This window comes from Triticum aestivum, chromosome 2B (genome assembly GCF_018294505.1).
Source record: "Triticum aestivum cultivar Chinese Spring chromosome 2B, IWGSC CS RefSeq v2.1, whole genome shotgun sequence".
NCBI classification, from domain to species: domain Eukaryota; kingdom Viridiplantae; phylum Streptophyta; class Magnoliopsida; order Poales; family Poaceae; genus Triticum; species Triticum aestivum.
This window is the reverse complement of record NC_057798.1, coordinates 445,535,712-445,555,888: the sequence shown is the minus strand read 5'-3', so window position 1 is coordinate 445,555,888 and position 20,177 is coordinate 445,535,712. Positions and strand designations below refer to the sequence as shown.

Genomic DNA, 20,177 nt, shown 5'->3' with positions numbered 1-20,177 from the left:
TTGAGGGAAATTTGCTACTGTCCTACAAACCTCTGCACTTGGAGGCCCAACAACGTCAACAAGAAAAAGGTTATGTAGTAGACATCACTACATGTTACACATGAAGCGGGAAAATATCTGGGAGTGTTTTCCCCGCATTTGGCATTTTTCTGGCAGATGAATCAGAGGGGAAGGATCCATGTTCATCATGCTAGAGGCTTGTGACAGATTAACGGGTAGCATATTTGGATTTGTTATATTTTTCTGAGCAACTTTCATGTATAAATTATTTTCATCCGAGTTATAGATTATTTTATATGATTTTTCAAAGGTTTACATGTCATACTGAGTGGGCTAAACAGTCCATTAATTTAATTAACTAGGTTAATTAGCTAGGCGGTACCCTGCTGTTAGTGACTGTTTAAATCACAATTTTAATTAACAAAAATAATTTTCGGATTAATTATTTATAAAAATATTTAATCAGCATGGGGGCTACATGTCAGTGACCTAGGCTGCCCAGTCAGTGGGGTTGACTGGGTAAACCCAGTCAACTGGATCCACTGGCAGTGAGTGGCGCTGCCCAATCAGCCATTGACTTTGGTCAATTGGGACCATGGGGCCCTTTGCCAGTGGCCCAAAGGGGGGCATGTGCCCGACCACCTCAGCGACGTCACCGGGGCAACTCCGGTGACCATATTTCACGGTGGTACAGATGGGAGGGGGCTGGGATTTGCCTATAGAGGGCCTCTTGACCCGCGGTTAAGCTCTACGGGATGCTCACGACGTGGCGCGTCGGGCGTGGTCAGTGGCAGGGGGGAGGCGGCCGGAAACGGGCGCACAACAACGACAGACGGCGCCGAATTTTGGGAATTGGTGAAACGCAACGCGAGCGGGAAAACTAGCTAGCTAGGTGACAACAGTGGTTCACCGAGAACATGCCAAAGCGGCTTGTTCACGCTGAGCATGACGGTGAGCGTAGAGATGCATGGCCATGGCGGTGGACAGAGCACGAACGCGACGGTGGCGAGCTATGGCTACAAAAGGAGAGCATGGAAATAGGGGGTGGATGTGGTGCTCACAGCGGGGCTGTAGGGGATGGCAGCGGGCTCGGGGTGGCCTGAAGAGGATGGTGCGGTGGCAGCGATCTCCAATGACCGAAGGGGAAGGCGGGGTTGGGTGCATCGTCTTGGGGAGGCTGCTGGACCGCTTGGAACGCTGAGAGGAGGACGGTGGTATGCGATGCGGATCATCCCTCACCCATCCATACGGACACTTCATCACCACCACAAGCATCTAGAGGACCAATGACAAAAGCACGTGCACGCGTCATCGGGAATGAGGTGAATATTTTCCTCTTCGAGTTTCGGTCAGATTCACATGAGAATTGGGTTCTACCTCATAAGGACATGGTATGCATCCTTAGATACCAAGGAGATAATCATGAGAAGGAGAAGTGGGAGACTCGAGCATCCACGAAGAAAGAGAAGGAAGAAGAGGACGAGAAGAACGAACGAAAGGAGCTCCTGGACACCCCGAGTACCTGGACAGAAGGACCCTAGGTGCCCGGACTCGAAGCCACAAGGAGAGACCAAACCTCCTGGACGCCCCGGGTGCCCGGCCATCTTGGCCCCGGGTGCCTGGCCACAGCCTGGGCATCACCCCAGCCCACCCCGGGTGCCCAGCCCCCACCTGGACCGCGCCCAGCTCGCCCCCGGGTGCCCGGTCCCTCAACCCCGGGTGCCCGGCCTGCCCCGCACTAGCTGCCAGCCCCACCCAGGTGCCCAGGCCTTGGACCCCCGAGTGCCCGGCCTCGGCCTCCCCAGCCACCAGCGGCCACCCTGGGGGCCTGGGCCAAGGACCCCCGGGTGCCCGTTCCTCCATCAGTCGGCGCCCTGTCCGGTCCGGGTGCCCGGGCCACTTTACCCCGGGTGCCCGGACCCCTCCGAGAGTGCCTGTGTGCAATTGGGGTTTTGACCCTTGTATCCCCCTCTCCCTTCTATTTCGTCCCTAGGCCTTTAAGTACTCATCTCCTAGCTCATTTGAGGGGTTAGCAAAGATTTTGATAGACACTAGAGAGCTTTGCTCCTTGTATCCCCTCCTCTTGGAGATCTATAACTCCTCTTGGAGAAGCTCCTCTTGGAGATCAAGCCCTCCTCTTGGAGAAGATCCATCTTGTGGATGCAAGACCTCACCTAGTGAGAAGAACTTATACCCTAGTGCTATTTTCCTTGAATTGTTCATGTATTCTTGTGGATCTCTTGTATGCTACTCTAGTGGATGTGTGATTGTGGTTTGTTAAAGTGATTTTCCTCCTTGTGTTCTTGTGCGTTCTTTCTCTTTCCCCCCTCCAAGTGTGAAAAGATCCCCTCTAGGGTTTCATCCTACAACATCTTGGCCTTGCGGGTTTTTATCCTCGCTTTGTGAAACATTTTAGCACTATTGCCGCACCGTTGCATGCCTTGAGTAAGAAAAATGCACCCTTTGTTTGGGGACCCTTGCAATCTACCGCATTTGATGAGCTCAAATCTTTGCTTACACATGCTCTGATTCTTGCTTTGCCCAATTTTGACAAAACTTTTGAGGTTCATTGTGACGCTAGTGGTAACGGAATTGGTGGAGTTTTGATGCAAGAAAAGAGAGCCATTGCATATTTTAGTGAAAAACTCTCCGGTGCTCAACTTAATTATTCCATCTATGACAAAGAATTGTATGCTTTAGCGTGTGTGTTGCATGTTTGGGAGCATTACCTTAGACGACATGAGTTTGTCATACATACCGATCATGAGACACTTAAGTACCTTAAAGGCCAAACCAAGTTGAATAAACGACATGCTAAATGGAGTGAATTTATTGAATCTTTCCCCTATGTGATCAAGTACATTAAGGGCAAGGAGAATGTTGTGGCGGATGCTCTTTCCCGCAAATGCATGTTAATTACTCAACTTGAATTGAATTTTGTTGGATTCTAACATATCAAGGATTTGTATGAGCACGATGTGACTTTTGCTACTCCTTTTGCTAAGTGTGTGACACATACATCTTGGGAACGATATTATATCAAAGATGGTTATCTAATGAGAGCTAACAAACTATGCATTCCCGAGTCTTCTCTTTGTTTGTTACTTTTGCAAGAGGCTCATGGAGGTGGACTCATGGGACACTTTGGACACGGCAAGACTTTTGCCACACTCTCCAAGAACTACTTCTGGCCCAAGATGTTCCGCGATGTCTCACGCTTCACCAACCGGTGCTCTACATGTCGCAGAGCTAAGTCATAATCTCAATCCCATGTTTTACATATGCCGCTACCTATCCCACATCAACCTTGGGAAGACATTAGCGTGGATTTTGTGCTTGGATTACCTAGGACTCAAAATGGCAAGGACTTTGTATTTGTTGTTGCGGACAGATTCTCTAAAATGGCTCATTTTATCCCATGCAATAAAATAGACGATGCTTCACATGTTGCAAATATTTTTTGTAGGGAGATATTGAGGTTACATGGAGTGCCAAAGACAATTGTGTTGGACCGAGACATAAAGTTCTTAAGCTACTTTTGGAAGACGTCATGCGCCAAGCTCAGAATCAAGCTACTCTTCTCCACGGCATATCATCCTCAAACCGATGGCCAAACGGAAGTCAGCAACCGGACGCTCGCCACTCTCCTACGCGTGTTGAGCAAGAAGAACATCAAGGAGTGGGAGGAGTGCTTACCCATCGCCGAGTATGCCTACAACCGCGCAAGACACTCTACCATCGGCAAGTCCCCTTTCGAGGTTGTCTACGGCTTCAACCCTTTGTCGCCATTGGACATCTTTCCTCTACCGCTACAAGAACGAGCGAACATTGATGCTAGCACAAGAGCCACCGACCTCAAGAAGATGCATGAAGAAACAAGGTCCACGATCGAGCGTCAAGTACACCTCCTCACCACCAAGCTCAACATCAACAAGTCACCAATGGTGTTCCAACCGGGCGATGTAGTATGGCTACATCTCCTCAAGGGCCGCTGCCCCAAGGAGCACAAGTCCAAGCTACTTCTGAGGGCTGATGGACCCTTCAAGGTGCTCTCTCGCTACAACGACAATGCTTACAAGATCGACATTCCACGTGACAAGTACAATATAAGTGACATCTTCAATGTCAAAGGCTTAGCCAAGTACCATGGTGATGATGATCACGATCCATGGACGGATCTCTCCCAAGGGGGGGAGATGATGCGGAGCATCCCTCGCCCATCCACATGGACACTCCATCACCACCACAAGCACCGAGAGGACCAATGACAAGAGCACGCGCATGCGCCGTCGAGAACGAGGTGAATTCTTTCCTATTTGAGTTCCGTTTGGATTTGCATGAGAACTGGGTTCTACCTCATAAGGACATGTTATGCATCCTTAGATACCAAGGAGGTAACCGTGAGAAGGAGAAGATGGAGACTCGAGCATCCACAGAGCAAGAGAAGGAAGAAGAGGATGAGAAGAACGAAGGAAAGGAGCTCCTGGACACCGGTGTACCTAGACAGAAGGACCCTGGGTGCCCGGACTCGAAGCCATGAGGAGGACCAAACCTCCTGGACACCCCGAGTGCCCAGCCGCAGCCTGGGCATCCCCCCAGCCCACCCTAAGCGCCCGGCCCCCACCTGGACCGTGCCCAGCTCATCCCTGGGTGCCACGGCCCTCAACCCCGGGTGCCTGGCCTGCCCCTCACCAGCCACCAGCCCCACCCGGGTGCCCGGCCTCGGCCTCCCCAGCCACCAGCGGCCATCCCGGGTGCCCGTTCCTCCATCAGTCGGCGCCCTGTCCGGTCCGGGTGCCCGGGCCACTTTACCCTGGGTGCCCGGACCCCTCCGAGAGTGCCTGTGTGCAATTGGGGTTTTGACCCTTGTATTCCCCTCTCCCTTCTATTTCGTCCCTAGGCCTTTAAGTACCCATCTCCTAGCTCATTTGAGGGGTTAGCAAAGATTTTGATAGACACCAGAGAGCTTTGCTCCTTGTATCCCCTCCTCTTGGAGATCTAGACCTCCTCTTGGAGATCAAGCCCTCCTCTTGGGGAAGATCCATCTTGTGGATGCAAGACCTCACCTAGTGGGAAGGACTTTTACCCTAGTGCTATTTTCCTCGAATTGTTCATGTATTCTTGTGGATCTCTTGTATGCTACTCTAGTGGATGTGTGATTGTGGTTTGTTAGAGTGATTTTCCTCCTTGTGTTATTGTGTGTTATTGCTCTTCCCCCCTCCAAGTGTGAAAAGATCCCCTCTAGGGTTTCACCCTACAACACTATGGCTACGCCGACGACTCATCCATGGTGGCGCTCGGGAAGGAGAGACAGAGAGGGAGAGAGGGAATGGGGGCGAGTGGGAGAGGGGGGACGAGGAGGCCGCGGAGCTGGCACCCTTATCCCCTCCTGGCGAGGCCGACGAGGTGGTTGTGTGGCGCCCACAGGCGCCTGGTCGGACGAACAGTGGAGGAGGGGGAGGAGAGGAATACGACAACAGGGGTTGCTGGGCCGGGCCGACAGGGCCTATCCCTATGGCCTAAGGCCCAGGGGTAGGGGGCTTTTTGCCTTTTCCATTTCTTTTCAGTTTTTTCTTAGCTTTTGTTTGCAATTTGTTTTGACCACCAAATGACTTTTGTAAAATATGCAACTTGCCACATAATTTAAATTGCATCAATTGGCACTGCCACAAAAAGGTTGAATCTCATTTGAAATCATTTGATTCTTGGTTTGGATTTAAAAGTGATGGAAGGGTGATGTTGGGTCATTCAAAAGTAGCTAGGGGCATTTTTGGAGTCTCAATTAATGCTGGTTTTGTTTTTATAATAGCTTTGGAAATGTTTGCAATATTATGAACAATTTTGTTATACTACTTGAAGAAATACTTTATTTGACTTAATTTTAATTTGAAATTGGCTATGACTTTTATCTAGTGGCAATTTGACTTAGTTAAAACTTGATGACATGACACCATTAGTGTGAGTCACTGTAGCATGACACTGGGTGTGTTACAGAGGGCCCAGATATATCTCTTCGTCACATGGAGTGACAAATCCCAATCTCGGTCCATGCAACCCAACAAAAACCTTCGGAGATACCTGTAGAGCACCTTTATGATCACCCAGTTATGAAGTGACGCTTGATAGCACACAAGGTATTCCTCCGATGTCCGGGAGTGACATGATCTCATGGTCCAAGGAACAAATACTTGACATCAAGAAAGTTGTAGCAAATAACCAAGTGATATGATCTGATGCTATGCTTACGGTTGGGTCTATCCATCACATCATTCTCCTAATGATGTGATCCCGTTATCAAATAACAACTCATATTTATGGTTAGGAAACCTTAACCATCTTTGATCAACGAGCTAGTCTAGTAGAGGCTTACTAGGGATACAATGTAGTTTATGTATTCACACATGTATTTAAGTTTTCAATCAATATAATTCTAGCATGAATAATAAACATTTACCATGAACAAGGAAATATGATGACAACCAATTTATTATTGCCTCTAGGGTGTATTTCCAACAACAAATACAATGAGTACACACCCGACCTCTGCATAGTTAGGATGCACACAGCCAACACCAACGCACACAAATAAACACGCTGTCAAATAACAAAGTCATATTAGACCAAGGTTTTGCCTAAGTGAGGAAAAAGAAAAGACAGAAGCAACCAATGCAGCGATCAACACCTACAAAAAATGACTAAATCCGCATCGATCATTTCCTGACACCAAAAGGACAACAAGAATCTTCGACAATAATACCTTCAGGGAGGGAGAGATGCTCAAGCACTACCATTACCAAATCCAACCACCAAAGGTCAGATTCTAAGTTTCCACCCTAAAGAACAAGTCTGAGCATACCCGAGCAATCCCTTCAGCAAGGTCACAACACAAAAACATCGTAATTACCAGGTAAAACAAACTCGGTTCATACCTTGGGTTTTCACCTCGGAGCTCCAGATTGGGTACTCAAGAAGCACCAACAAATCGAAGTCAATCCTGTGTTGTCACCACCACTTCCCGCAATCCCAAGAGCTACATGTGTTGTGTCAATAATCCCATTGCCACCGCTGCACAACCATTCCTCCATGTCAAACCGTTGTTCATAGGTTGCATCTCGCTATTGAAAGCAAACATGCCGAAGTGGAAGCTGCCAAAACTCACAAAAGAGCCTTCCGTCAGCATCTCGCAACATAGCGAGTACAAGCCACAGGCAATAACCACCAGATCTGGAGAGTTTTCGGTGTCCACTCCTGAGGGCAGGTCTGTGCCGCCATGTTCAGATCAGTAGATCCACCCCTCATGAGCAGCTGTCACCGGGGTGATTCACCGATGAACTAGTCCACATGGCCGGCCGGATCCAGCGCTTGTGCCATCGCTGCTTAACAATTCTATAGGATGCAACAACGCGAGTGATGCAATCGGCTGCCACACACATAACCGCCATCGTGCTCGCACCAAGCCGTCGAATCCACGGGAATTGTTGACAGGCGACCAACTCCATGTCCAGCCCACACACACCACCATGGATGCTTGGCTCGCTGCAGAACAAAGAGCAGGAGGTCATCACCACGCCTGGATCGCCGTCCTGCTGCTACAATGCCTTACCGCCGGTGTAGATCGTGGCTGTTGCACCATGTGTTGTTGCCGTTGCATGTACATTGCTTCAAATCTGTTGTCATATGTCGCCGCCACCACCGAGTATATAACCGCCTGGACCCCCGCCGCCACCGTCAGCCGCAGGGGCTTTGCCCGACGACGTTATCCGGCAGCGGGGAGGGAGCGAGCTAGCGGCCAGGAAGCAGAGGAGTTAGATCGGCAATCACCCGTGCCGTCTGTTCCCATGCATGTATGTATACATAAGAGCAACTGTTAAAATCTTGACAATTACTTATAGTATGCAACAATTAGAAATGTTTAATGGCCCGCCTGGGTTAAAGTATGTACTTTTGAAGGACCATGTAGAATTTTTATCCCATTTTTGTCTTCTTATTATGAGAGTTGAGAACTTTTGGACCAAAGAAATGAATTTACCACTAAAAAATCGTTTGCTCCTTGGAAGATGAATCTTATTTATCTTAAAAAGAATCTATATTTTTGCGAAGCATTGCCTGCAAATCCGTACATGGTTTTGTGTGAGATTTAAGAAATCATACCATTTCAGTCATTTTTTATATCATCATTTTAGAATATTGCCACATGGGTCCTAAATTTCCAAGGCAACATAAAGATCATAGCACCAAAATCCCCCTCAATTCACAATTATATATGTCATTTTAAATATTGATACAATTTCATCATTTAAATTCAACTTTTTTTTTGTTTGTGTGCGTATAAGTTTGAAAAAATATGATTTATTTTTGTCATGAGAAAGTGATACAGTTTTCAGTTACATATCTTAACATTTTGTACATATCGATTGTAAAGTTACCAAAGTTTGAATGCACGTTTTTTGTGAAGCCATACACATTTTTTGGGGGGGTAAAAGTACTGATTTTGTTTTCTGAGAATTAGAAAAAGTATCGATTGACCTCTCACCAATCGCCATTGGGGAGGGACGGCACGGAGCGCTTTTCCTCTTCTTCCCCCAACCTCACTCCGCACGAACAAGCCTCCAGGGTCCACTCACAAAAGAAAAAGAAAAAAAGAACAAGCCTCCAGGGCTCCGTCCAGCGGGCGAAGCACGCCAACTCGAAGGATTTCTCTCTCATAGTCGTCGCCATCCACATAACCCGCTCTACCGAACTGCCGAGGAGAGGAGATCCATCTGGTCTGGTCGATTTCTTCTGTTGGTGACGAACCCCTAACCTGCTTGGATTGTTCTATTTTTTTGCTGTGAGCAGTCCAATCCACATATCTCTTTCCGGGACTGATATCGACCCATTCCTTTCGCCGCGTTCTCGTTTGCAGCATGGTCACGGTGGAGTTCTAACTGCAGTTGTTTTTCAAGTAATTTGGGGGGTTCAACAGGTTCAACAGAACCCCAAACCCTACGTTAGATCCGCCCCCCTGCCGAGCTCCGCTACGTTTATGATATTGTGACGGCGTCGTACAGTCCTTCGCTGCTTACTTTGCGCATTGGTGAGGCTGAGACTTCTAATGGGCCAGATGGTGAGTGAGCCACTGTTATGCTTTAACATTTTATTAAGGCTGGGTGCTCGTCTTGTCTGACGACCGAGCCTGTTCCGATGCCCCTGAAATGGCGAAATTGTGCAGGTTTCCGATGGTGTTGTCCAAGAACAGGCAGCTCGCAATGGTAATCACGACGTAAACTTACATATTTTTGCAGCATGTTGTTTTGGTTATTTGGTTGAGCACCTGATTGGTATGCGGTTGCTTTGTTGCATTTTCTTTGCCAGGCGGGATCATTAAGAACGGGAGAGAAATCCTATTGCAGGTGAGAATATATGTCTAAGCATGTACTTGAAATATATTGCCCGCCTCTCTCCATCAGTTCGGACTTTCGGATGAGTTGGCTGGAGCATGAATTCAATAGTGTCATGCTGTGTATCAAATCCAGAGACATGGATCTTAGAAATGCGACTGGACTTAGAGACTGTTCATTCCAATCGATAGACATCAGGATATGTGCTCACTTGCTGTGGAACCACCGCCAATAAGAGTGTTCTGTAATCTGCTAGCACATACTTTATTCTTTCAATTACTATAAACCAGATATAATTTCATTTTTTCACCGATAATTATGGAGATGTATCTGACCGGCATCGGCGTGGAAACTCAACGACGTATCAGGGTAATCTAGCATCTAGTTTCTGTTCAGTTTGAGTTATTTTGCTCCTTGTGCAAAGTACAAATGGGAAAGAAGCTATTGCTTATAGTAGTTGATCTTGTGGTCTTAAGGTTGCCCATGTCTTGGTGAGCGTGCATTTGTGCATCGTCGTAATTTGCATTTAGCTTGACATGGCTCACTCACCAATTCAAGATAAGCTATGAATATTTCCTGTATGACAATGGCAACAGGAGTAGTGCCTTTCATGAATACAGAAAAGCTCATTTAATGAACAAGTACGAGTTCTCTCACATATCTCTTTATATCAATTGTGTGTCAGGCTTTTAATTGGGAATCCCATAAACACAATTGGTGGAGTAATTTAGAGGGCAGAGTTGCCGACATTGCTAAATCTGGGTTTACATCAGTATGGTTGCCTCCACCGACACAATCGTTATCTCCAGAAGGTAAGCTAGTCATGAGTTCAGCATTACTCTTTCTTATCGAAAGAATAGTTGCAGAAAGTCTGACTGACGCGTTTCTCCACAGGCTATCTGCCACAGAACCTGTACAACCTTGACTCTTGTTATGGTTCTCTTCAGCAGCTAAATTTGTTGATTCAGAACATGAATGACCACAATATAAGGGCTATGGCTGATGTAGTTATTAACCATCGAGTTGGGACTACTAAAGGATCAAATGGGATGTATAATCGTTATGATGGTATCCCAATATCATGGGACGAACATGCTGTTACATCTTGTTCTGGTGGGAAGGTAGCCATTTTACAAAGACTAAGAATAAAGAAAACAAAGAACAAAAAGAAACCCCCGTATAAACACAATGACCAGGGTACTAGCGACCTGGAGTTCTACTTAGACTTATAGTGATGGATAAGTATGACTTGGTTTGTGCAAGATATTCCTATTTTGTTCAGCCTTTTACTTATCACCATATGTTGATGGCTAAGCACTATTATTAAGCATTACTCAACTTTGGTGCAACTTCTTTATCAGGGGAACAAAAGTACTGGTGATAACTTTGATGGGGTTCCCAACATAGATCATACCCAGCCATTTGTAAGGAAGGATATTATTGAATGGCTGATCTGGCTTCGGGAAACCATTGGTTTTCAAGATTTCCGCTTTGATTTCACAAAAGGGTAAATAGTCAATTGGCTAGAAACATACTATTATGAAACAAACAAATTGACTACTGTTGCCATATTGTTAATGTGCTGATTCGCCACATTTTCTGTTTAGTGCAGTTATGCTTCAAAGTTTGTGAAAGAATACATTGAGGAATCAAAGCCCCTTTTTGCAGTGGGGGAATACTGGGACAGCTGTGAATATGCCCCCCCTGACAACAGTCTGAGCTACAATCAGGGTAAGAGATATGTAATGGCATCTGTACTGATTACTATGCCACAATGATGTAATTTCTGGCCAAAGCACTCTTAAGACCAATCCCTTGGCTGACTACCATGAATATTATGGTAATATACATATTATGCCCATGTTATTGAAATTTATCAATGTTAAATTGTTACCACTGTCTTGGTTTCCTCTTCATTTGTCTGCCCATCTCTCTGAACTGTTCTTGACATGCAATGTTTAATTTACTACTACGAATGCAAGGCAGTTTTGTAACTATATCAGATTGTCTCGACGCATTTGTCATATTGATGAAACCAAATAAAGATATACGAGCGACATCTTTCATTTTTTTCCAGATAAACATAGGCAGAGAATTATCAATTGGATAGATAGCACTGGAGGACTTTGCGCTGCGTTTGATTTCACAACAAAGGGTATTCTTCAGGTTAGCAATGTTCATGGTTCTGCAGGAGCAAATAAGTATCTTTGGTGATTAGTTTGAGCAGTTTGGTGTTGCTGGAGCAGGAGGCTGTGAAAGGAGAGTTGTGGCGTTTGCGCGACCCTGAAGAAAAGCCGCCTGGTGTGATGGGGTGGTGGCCTTCAAGATCAGTTACGTTTATTGAAAATCATGACACAGGGTCAACTCAGGTCCATGTTTCCCCCCTTCTTTGCTCAAGGCTAACTTTTCCAAGTTAATATTTGCTTGGAATTGTTCATAGGGTGCTATTAAGCACATCTAATTGGAAATTCTATTATTTCAGGGCCATTGGCCATTTCCATCTGACCATGTCATGGAGGTATGCCATCAGTTGTTTGCACTACTTATTCATAGCCTGGTTTTCGTTAGAAGTGAATTGCATGTTCTACGCAATCAATATATACAAAGATGATGATTTTATAAAACCCTGACGCCAGTTAAATAATGATCATAGGCATCAAAAAGTTGTTCGTCACATTAAGAATTTCAAGACAGATGTCATCAATAAGGATCACATGTTTATATTTGAATAGACAAAGATTTCATGCATATTGTATCTGACTTGATCTAGATATACTGTTAGTCTGTTTCAAGATGTGACCCACTGACCATGCTGCTGCAGCTGGAACTAGTATAGAAGTGAATTGTGTATCAACAGACGCTTCCGCATCATTTGCTTTAGAACAAGCCAGCTGTTCTCTTCGGAGATATAACTGTTAGTCATGTACTAAACACATGCACAAACTAATTGTCTTTCAGGGATATGCTTATATACTTACGCACCCTGGAATCCCCACAGTGTTCTACGATCATTTCTTTGACTGGGGAGATTCTTTCCACGATGAAATAGCAAAACTGGTATTCTGCTCATACCAATCTATTCTAGCATACATCCATGATAGCTGTTTGCCCTAAACTTTGAATATATATTTTTTTTACCCAGATGGAGATTAGGAAATCCCAAGACATACATAGTCGTTCAGCTGTCAAAATTTTGGAGGCAAGCTCAAATCTGTACTCCGCAATAATCGATGATAAGTTGTGCATGAAGATTGGAGAGGGCTCGTGGTGCCCAAGCGACCCAGAGTGGAAGCTGGCGGCATGTGGAGACAGATATGCTGTGTGGCACAAGTAGGCATCAGCGTACCATATTCCTGCTGAAGAGAATACATTAGCCTGGTAACTGAAGTGCACCACACCAGATCGCCGCAGCATACCTACACTTATCCATTTACGAATAATGATATTTCTGCTGAAGAAAAGATATTAGCCTGGTTCCTGAAGAGGCACTAATGCCGCGCTTCTCCAGCCTGCCTAGGTTCGAGTTCTGGGACAAACCTTACGGGCACCTTAGTTTGTTCGAGTGCTAAACTTCAAAAGTAAAATAAAATTTTATGAGTGCACCATGCCACTGCATTTATTTGGCTAGCTAATAATAGAGGGCATCATCCTATCTCTTTATGTATGAAAAAAAATACAGAATGTACATGTATAATGTGACGCAAGCACACAGCTGCTTGATTATATATATTGAAAAAGGGTTTCATGTTTCAGTTTGCTCGGTGTTATGTATTCGCAGAAAGTGTATCTGGACAGGTTGAGGCAATTTTCAAAGGTCCTCTGCTCTCACAGCATCATGGCAGATTGGCAATGTTGAATTAACTTGTCGGCAATCTTCCAGCGGAAGGAGGGATTCCTTCCCAGCCAAGGAGTCGCACGGCATTCTTGCACACAACTCCCTTAGTTCCTGTATATTTACTGCTAGTTCTTAATCTTCATTACAGTTAAGTCCGTTTTCCCTCTCTTCACTAGCATTGGATCTTACTATGCTGGAGGAGAGAGGGGCATATTCTGTACTAACCATCTTATGGAGTACGTACTCCGGAACAGAAAATTTCATGTAAATGGCGGGAACAGGTACAAAATATAAATCCATGGCTCACCTTCCCGCCGCCTGGCCTTGGCGGCTCTTCTCCCCTTCCCAGTTCCCTCCCTCCCACCTCATGGCGGTGGAGCCGCCACCCAACAACCACCACGGCGACCCATCTACTTCTGGCGCCCTGGGCTACTTCCATCTCCGCCTCGGCCCCGCCGAGTCGCTCTTCCTCCTCCGCTCCGACCGCCTCTATTCTCTCTCCTTTTCCCGCCGCCGGGGCTACCGCCTCCGCCTCATCGCGTCCCCTGCGCGTCGCCGCAGGCGCTGCCGCCGCCGCGATCTTCTGCTCAGCACTTCTGGCTGCGTCCTCCGCCTCACCCACTGCTTCTCCAGTCCCGACGCCGTGCGCGTCAATGGGCTGCCCCTCCACGGCGGCGGCGGCCCGGTCGATCTGGCCGTGGGCGACGAGGTCTCGCTGCTCCTCCTCGGCTCCAGGTACGGATTTGTGGCGGAGAAATTTGTCGCTTGCGAAAGGGGTGACAAGGTACCGGGGTCCTGCGAGGAGGTTCTTGTGCTGAGGGCAGAGTCGCTCCGGAAGCGGCTAAGAGCGATCTCGGAGAGCCAGGACCCTCTTTCTTTCTTGAGGGATTCACACTGTGCACATGCTGGAGTGAAAAAAGCGAGAGAAGGGGGTGGTTTATTGTGCCAGGAAAATCCAGTTAACTCTGTTCCTCAGGATAATTTGCGGCAACAAGAATGCAATTTTGATCAAGACAGATTGGGACACAAACCTGATGTTACAAACGAAGAGACTGTTCAGTTGCCTCAAAGAAGCAAACGAAGCAGCAACGTAGAGCTCAAAGGATGCAGTAATGGGAATGTAGAGCAGCATCACACGGAGGGCTGCTACTCAGATGGGAGCACATTCTTCCTGAACCGCCTCACCGGCATAAGACCTGAAATGCGAGCGGAGCAACACAGTGGAGTGACCCTTCCACAGCTTCTCCACCCTATTGGCAGCTTATTGCGAGTGTTTATCGCAACGTTCACCTCTGACATTTCCTGGTGTGTGCTCTCTCCAGTATTGAATTTTCCCCTTTGTCATGTTGAGATCCATAATTAAATTCCCCATGGAAGTCCTAATTGATGTACGTCTCTCAGGTTCCTGGACTACTGTAAGATTCCCCAGTACCTGCCAGTAACAATAGCATGCCACAACAAGGACAGATGCTGGAGTGCGAACAGTGAAAATAGAACTGCAGCCCCTTTCGAAAACCATCCTAATTTACTTCTAGTGTAAGTGGCAACCCAAAAACTCTTGCAAGCTATAATATCTCATGCTTTCATATTTTGAATCCATAGGGTGTAGGCAAGTCAGACGCAGCATCTTAATTTGCAGTATTTGTTGAGCTTTATGGTAGATCAAAACAAGATAAGCATAACTTTCCTGGAGGATTAATACTGATTTGTTGATGTGTATTTTGTCTTTAAGATACCCCCGATTTCCAGAAGTGATAGCATTTGGAAAGGACAGGAAGAATCAAGGAGTTGCATGCCACCATCCAAAGCTCATAGTGTTACAGAGAGAGGACAGCATGCGCGTTATTATTTCTTCAGCTAACTTGGTACCTAGACAGGTCAGTGTTACAGTTCATGCCATAATGCCTTGTCTTGAACTCTTTATTTTTTTGCTGGTGATTTCTGTTGCTATGCTCTTACTGAAAGTAAACTATACTTTGTGCAGTGGCATCTCATAACAAACACAGTGTGGTGGCAAGACTTTCCCCGTAGGACATCCCCTGATTATTCAGGTCTTTTTAGTGCATTCGAGGGACCAAAATCTGATTTTGCTGCTCAGTTAGTTTCATTCATAGGATCCCTTATCCATGAAGTCCCTAGCCAAGCATATTGGATAAATGAGATAGCAAAGTATGATTTTGAAGGAGCTGGTGGGTACCTTGTTGCTTCAGTACCAGGGTTGTATACGCCAAGTCCTTGTTATTTGGAGTCCAATTATTGCCTTTCAGTAAGTCTACTCTTATTACTGATATAATATGTGATGTATATTTTCTTGTTTACTGAAGCCCTTAGGAAGAATAACTAAACATATAAACTATATTCAAGTAAACAACATGCTATCTATGATTCGCGTACATTCTCAAGTAGAAACACTTGTCCTAACTTCTAGTTCTTCATTGAAGTAGTTTCGACCTATTCCCTGACCAGACACTATCGATTATTTATGCAGGAAAAACAGATTATACATACAAAATCTTCACATAGAATATTCCTTGGTTCTGTGCAAACATCTGTAGTTGGTTTATCCCATCGGTTTCACTTACCATCTGATGCCGGTTCACAACTGAAAGCCTTGTCTGTATTTCTTGGAAAATGCCGTGAAAACATGCATGGAACTACAGAAGTGATCTTGAAAAGAAATACAAATATACCTGCAGATGCTAATGCTGTGAGTGTCCTTGTTGCTGATCTGGATAAATTTTGTGAGGAAGGTACATGCAAACCTCAAAATATGTAACTTTTACTGCACCTTAACTTGCATCCTGATTTGCTTTGTGTTTCATGATTCATGTGCAAATCAACATATTTGCTTCTCTTTCTGTTATTTTAATCAATAACCATGTCCAATGCCCCGAAGCAGATTCTGTCCAACTTGGTTTCTTGCCTAGAGAGGTTGCGAAATGGGTATCTCCCCTTAGTGACACAGGCTTCTTCAAATTTTCTGGATTTATCTACCCTAGAGAAGCCCTGGAAGTTGCATTTGGAGCAACTAACACAAAAGTGCAGTTGCTTATGTATGTATCAAAGGTATTGTAGGAAGATCTCAAGATGCCTTTTGATATCTTTGCAGTAGTTTTGAGAAACCCATGCTGATCTTAAACTCTTTCTATGAAATTCAGGGTCCAGAGTTTTCTCAAATTTCAGGGCTGATCCAGGATGAGCATCTTCCTTCATTGTGCTCACTAGTAGCGTGCCTGAAAAGAAGCCCTGGGCTTTGGCGGTTAGAAGAGGTAATAAACCAAACTAGAGTTTGATAACATAATTTACTATTCCATATTTTTTGTTAAATTAGTGGTAATACTTACTCTGGGATACTTGAAATTCGTAGCTCCATAGCACTATCAGGTGATTGACGTAGCTCACATTAATTTTTTGCCACCATTTAAAGGGAACAGTCTTCCATTCTTCGGTTTCATACCACCTTACATATTTTATTTCGTTCAAGTGTCATTGGCATAAGTTGAATTATCGTTTGTATATGACTTGCCAATATATATGATAAATTACTCCGTGAAAATCCTGTGAGAATTACAAATAGTATAGGATAGATGCGATAGTGCCATTTCTCCCCAGTCCCCACTGTTCCGCGCGTGCACTCTATGCAATATGATTCTGTTAGTTCTTAAATAGGACTAGGAAATTCAGCGTTTATTCTTCTTGCCTCTCGTATTTTTTTCACGGGGATTTCATGCCTCTTTTTATCAGCTTGTGTTTAAAGTTTCCTAAGTTACTTAGTGACTGTCTAAGTTAATCTTTTGCCTCCTGCTATGTTTAGTAACACATTGTCTTAAACTATGATCTGCATTGTTCTGCAACAGGTATTATCACACTTTAAGTGGCCTGAAACACTGGAGACTGATTTTATGTACAGTGAGTAAAACCATCTTTCTTTTGTTACTGGAAGCCAATCATCTTAATATGGGATTTGAACTAAACACATTTATTTACGAATTATATTATAGGTGCTTCATCCATCGGGACTTCTATTAATCCACAGTTCATTGCACACTTCGCTTCAGCGACAGGTAAACGATCCAATCACGATGTTGACTCCGAAGAATCTGATCCAGAGGTAATATTTAATTGCCCCATGAACCACACCATCTCAGTAACTTCCTGGCTTTTTACTCATTATTCATGGACATTCATTTCCCATGTTCCTCGATCTTCCTAGTGGGGTGGCTGGACAGCAGGCCATGAGCTAAAGAAGCCATCAATCAGTTTGTTATTTCCAACAATTGAGAGGGTGAAAAGCGCGGCTTGTGGAATTCAGTTGTCCAGATATTTGCTTTCTCTACCTGAGGTTGATTTCTCTTTCCAAAATTTTGATTATGTGCTTATTTTATCGGTTAAAGAGCTCATGACACATTCACATCATATTTGAAGTTCCTATGGCCTAGCTACTTCCTTCAGGATGAAGTTGCATATTAATCTGGGATGCTTTAGTTCAATGAATTATGTAGCTGTGCACAATGAAATAGGTGACACACATCTCTCTAGTTAGAGAAGCAAGTGTTAAGGATATTAATGACTTAGAGGTGTTCCTTGTATAGCAGATACATTGCAGTGGGAATAGTTTTTCTTCCATTATAGTATCCTGTCCAGAATATTGTAGTCTGGTGGTTGAAGAAAGGAGGCATAAGTTATATTTTATGGTTTTACTTCTACCCATCTCATATACTCCATTTTTACAGAAAACGTGGCAAAGATTGAGATCTACCGGCATATTTCATGATGCAATCCCACATCCACATGATAGGATAGGGCATCCTATGCATGTTAAGGTATGCTCAATATCATAGGGTAAATATTCATTGCCTTCTCTTGTTAATGCTGAGGTGGATAGCATATGTAGGTCTTAGGCGACATCTATATTAGGGAGGATGATGATTCAAGGAAAAAATATTACTATATAACAATGCGATTTAATGGATAACGGGGGAAAGGAATTCACAATGATGAAAATAATTCTCTCACCCTCAACCGGTCAATGGAGTGGTCAGCTTAGCAGAACTAGAGGCTAACTTTAATCATCATCCCCAATATGGATGTTGCTAACTAATGAACCCCAGTTACAATATTGACATCATACTCTATACCAGGTTGCTCAGAGGCGATTCCGGTCTCGGTTAGGTGGCCATTCATTTGGCTGGACTTATTGTGGATCTCACAATTTCAGCCCAGCTGCCTGGGGACAACCGTTGCGCCCTCCGTCCAAAGCGAATCCTACTGATGCCACCAGAGGAGCTCCTTCTGGGTCAAGGCTGCACATTTGCAACTATGAGCTGGGCATCATTCTCATTGCCCCGCCGCCAGGCATGTCAAAGGAGGGCAATGGAAGGAGGCATGGGATTGATGGCATATCCCTTCCATTTGTCATCCCTGCACCACACTACAAGTACAGTGATAGGCCTGCGACACCGCTGGCTATGCGACAAGCCATGGCCGAAGCTTGTATTCCGCAGAGCGACTTGTCGGAAGAGACTGACGAGGATATACCAGATGAAGATGACGAGCATGTGGTTGAACTATCTGACTGTTGTCCTGAAGAGAAAGAAGAGAAGATCTACGCAGAGACTCTATGGGGGCAGGTGGATTCTTCGCAGAGCCAGGGAAAAGATTCCTGAAATTGGAGGCTGGCTCTGCAGTCTTTCACAGAAAGTACAGACCAGATATTCATTGGATAAGAACGTCCAAGGATAGTACATTAGATCTAAACATGACAGTTTACAGACAGATTCCAAAAGTTCCTTGAGGACGCTGGTTCTCATATCACAGTGAATTCATCATTCTTAACAAGAGAAAATTATCGTCATTGATTCTCATATGAAGTTACAGGCATAAATCACATGAACAGCCGCCTGAATCACCAGGATTATTTCTTATTAAAGGATTGTAGATGATTCAATTTAGCTTATATTGTGTGGTGTACATGTCTTGTCATTTATTGTTGTATTGATAATTATCATTTGTACACTTATCGACAGAGCCTGGAAGACAACTATTTCTGATGTAAAGAAACACTGGAACGAAATGTTTTACTTAACTTTACTGTGCATGATGTGCCTTGCCTAGTTGAGTAATTCATCAATCTTCAATCTGTTATTCTTTTTTTTTTCTGCATGAATACCTTTGTAATCCTGCTGTAAGGTAATCTGCAAATGAAATAATTTTTCGCCTTTGAAATTAAAATAAAACCTGCATCTTTGATATAATACTGCGCTGGTTGACCACACGTAGATAATTGCAAAACCCTTATAGGGCATCTCTAGCCGATCCTTATATCTTAACTCCTTATATAATTCATAATTTGAGGAGTTAAACGGTGTCTGGACCTAGTCGAATCCTTAATCCACATACATTTCAAATTATTGTTTGAGTATCCATGGGATCCTCGACCTCCTCCACATCCGGATCATTGTTCTCCTTGAGCATACCTAGCACTATCATGATTGAGATCGTTGAGGCCTTGGATGTGACGAATGCAATTGAGACATGAAACTTGCACCCCCTCCCTCCACACTACAATGAACAACAACAAGCTCAAACCCCACGGCCACAAACCACCATCAATGTTTCGTCCGAAAAAGAAAAGAAATTTATTTACCTATGGCATTTCGTTGAGCACTTGGTTGCGGGCGCGGTGGCCAATCGGGCCGGAGGAGGTGTAGGGGTGACCGGAGTGAGGCTAGGATCCACCGAATGAGAAGAAGGTGGTGCGGGCGTCGGAGTGGCGGAGACAGGGGGGACCAGCAGCCCCCCCCTAACACCAGGATTTTACATGTAATTTGCTATGAACAGCGGCAAAATTAGTACTAATTTGCTGCTAAAAAACTGCTTTCCAACACTTTGGCCCTCCTCAACCTGTTTTAGTAGTACTTGGCCCCCATAATACGTATTTTCTGGCTCCGCCACTGGCATCG

At 44.9% G+C, this 20,177-nt stretch overlaps 2 protein-coding genes across 3 annotated transcripts; both read left to right on the top strand.

Moving 5' to 3' along the window:
* Positions 1 to 8,536: 8,536 nt before the first annotated feature.
* On the top strand, positions 8,537 to 13,132 carry LOC123045358 (probable alpha-amylase 2). The gene is made up of 13 exons (XM_044468387.1): positions 8,537 to 8,783; positions 8,906 to 9,106; positions 9,212 to 9,251; positions 9,355 to 9,392; positions 10,066 to 10,192; positions 10,275 to 10,501; positions 10,742 to 10,887; positions 10,993 to 11,111; positions 11,458 to 11,546; positions 11,627 to 11,749; positions 11,863 to 11,898; positions 12,339 to 12,437; positions 12,523 to 13,132. Exons 2-13 carry the CDS (start codon positions 9,095 to 9,097, stop codon positions 12,712 to 12,714), a joined length of 1,248 nt encoding a protein of 415 aa, XP_044324322.1. The 5' UTR covers positions 8,537 to 8,783; positions 8,906 to 9,094; the 3' UTR covers positions 12,715 to 13,132.
* Positions 13,133 to 13,276: 144 nt separating this feature from the next.
* LOC123045356 (uncharacterized) lies at positions 13,277 to 19,305 on the top strand. Of its 2 annotated transcripts, none has more exons than XM_044468385.1 (12): positions 13,277 to 14,520; positions 14,617 to 14,751; positions 14,948 to 15,092; positions 15,200 to 15,481; positions 15,704 to 15,965; positions 16,115 to 16,281; positions 16,374 to 16,484; positions 17,073 to 17,124; positions 17,217 to 17,326; positions 17,429 to 17,557; positions 17,949 to 18,038; positions 18,357 to 19,305. In XM_044468385.1, exons 1-12 carry the CDS (start codon positions 13,484 to 13,486, stop codon positions 18,879 to 18,881), a joined length of 3,045 nt encoding a protein of 1,014 aa, XP_044324320.1. In that variant the 5' UTR covers positions 13,277 to 13,483; the 3' UTR covers positions 18,882 to 19,305. The 2 variants fall into 2 exon arrangements, with proteins under 2 accessions (XP_044324320.1, XP_044324319.1); XM_044468384.1 differs by having other exon boundaries at positions 16,112 to 16,281.
* Positions 19,306 to 20,177: the final 872 nt, after the last annotated feature.

What these genes read in the sequence shown, in the direction of transcription:
- LOC123045358 (XM_044468387.1), top strand. An exon ending in CATCTTGTTCTGGTGGGAAG is followed by an intron (nt 10,502 to 10,741) that starts GTAGCCATTTTA and finishes CTTCTTTATCAG; the next exon opens with GGGAACAAAAGTACTGGTGA. An exon ending in ACGATGAAATAGCAAAACTG is followed by an intron (nt 12,438 to 12,522) that starts GTATTCTGCTCA and finishes TTTTTTACCCAG; the next exon opens with ATGGAGATTAGGAAATCCCA.
- LOC123045356 (XM_044468384.1), top strand. Translation starts at nt 13,484, where the DNA reads ATGGCGGGAACAGGTACAAAATATAAATCCATGGCTCACCTTCCCGCC. An exon ending in AGTCCAATTATTGCCTTTCA is followed by an intron (nt 15,482 to 15,703) that starts GTAAGTCTACTC and finishes TTATTTATGCAG; the next exon opens with GAAAAACAGATTATACATAC. An exon ending in GGCTTTGGCGGTTAGAAGAG is followed by an intron (nt 16,485 to 17,072) that starts GTAATAAACCAA and finishes GTTCTGCAACAG; the next exon opens with GTATTATCACACTTTAAGTG.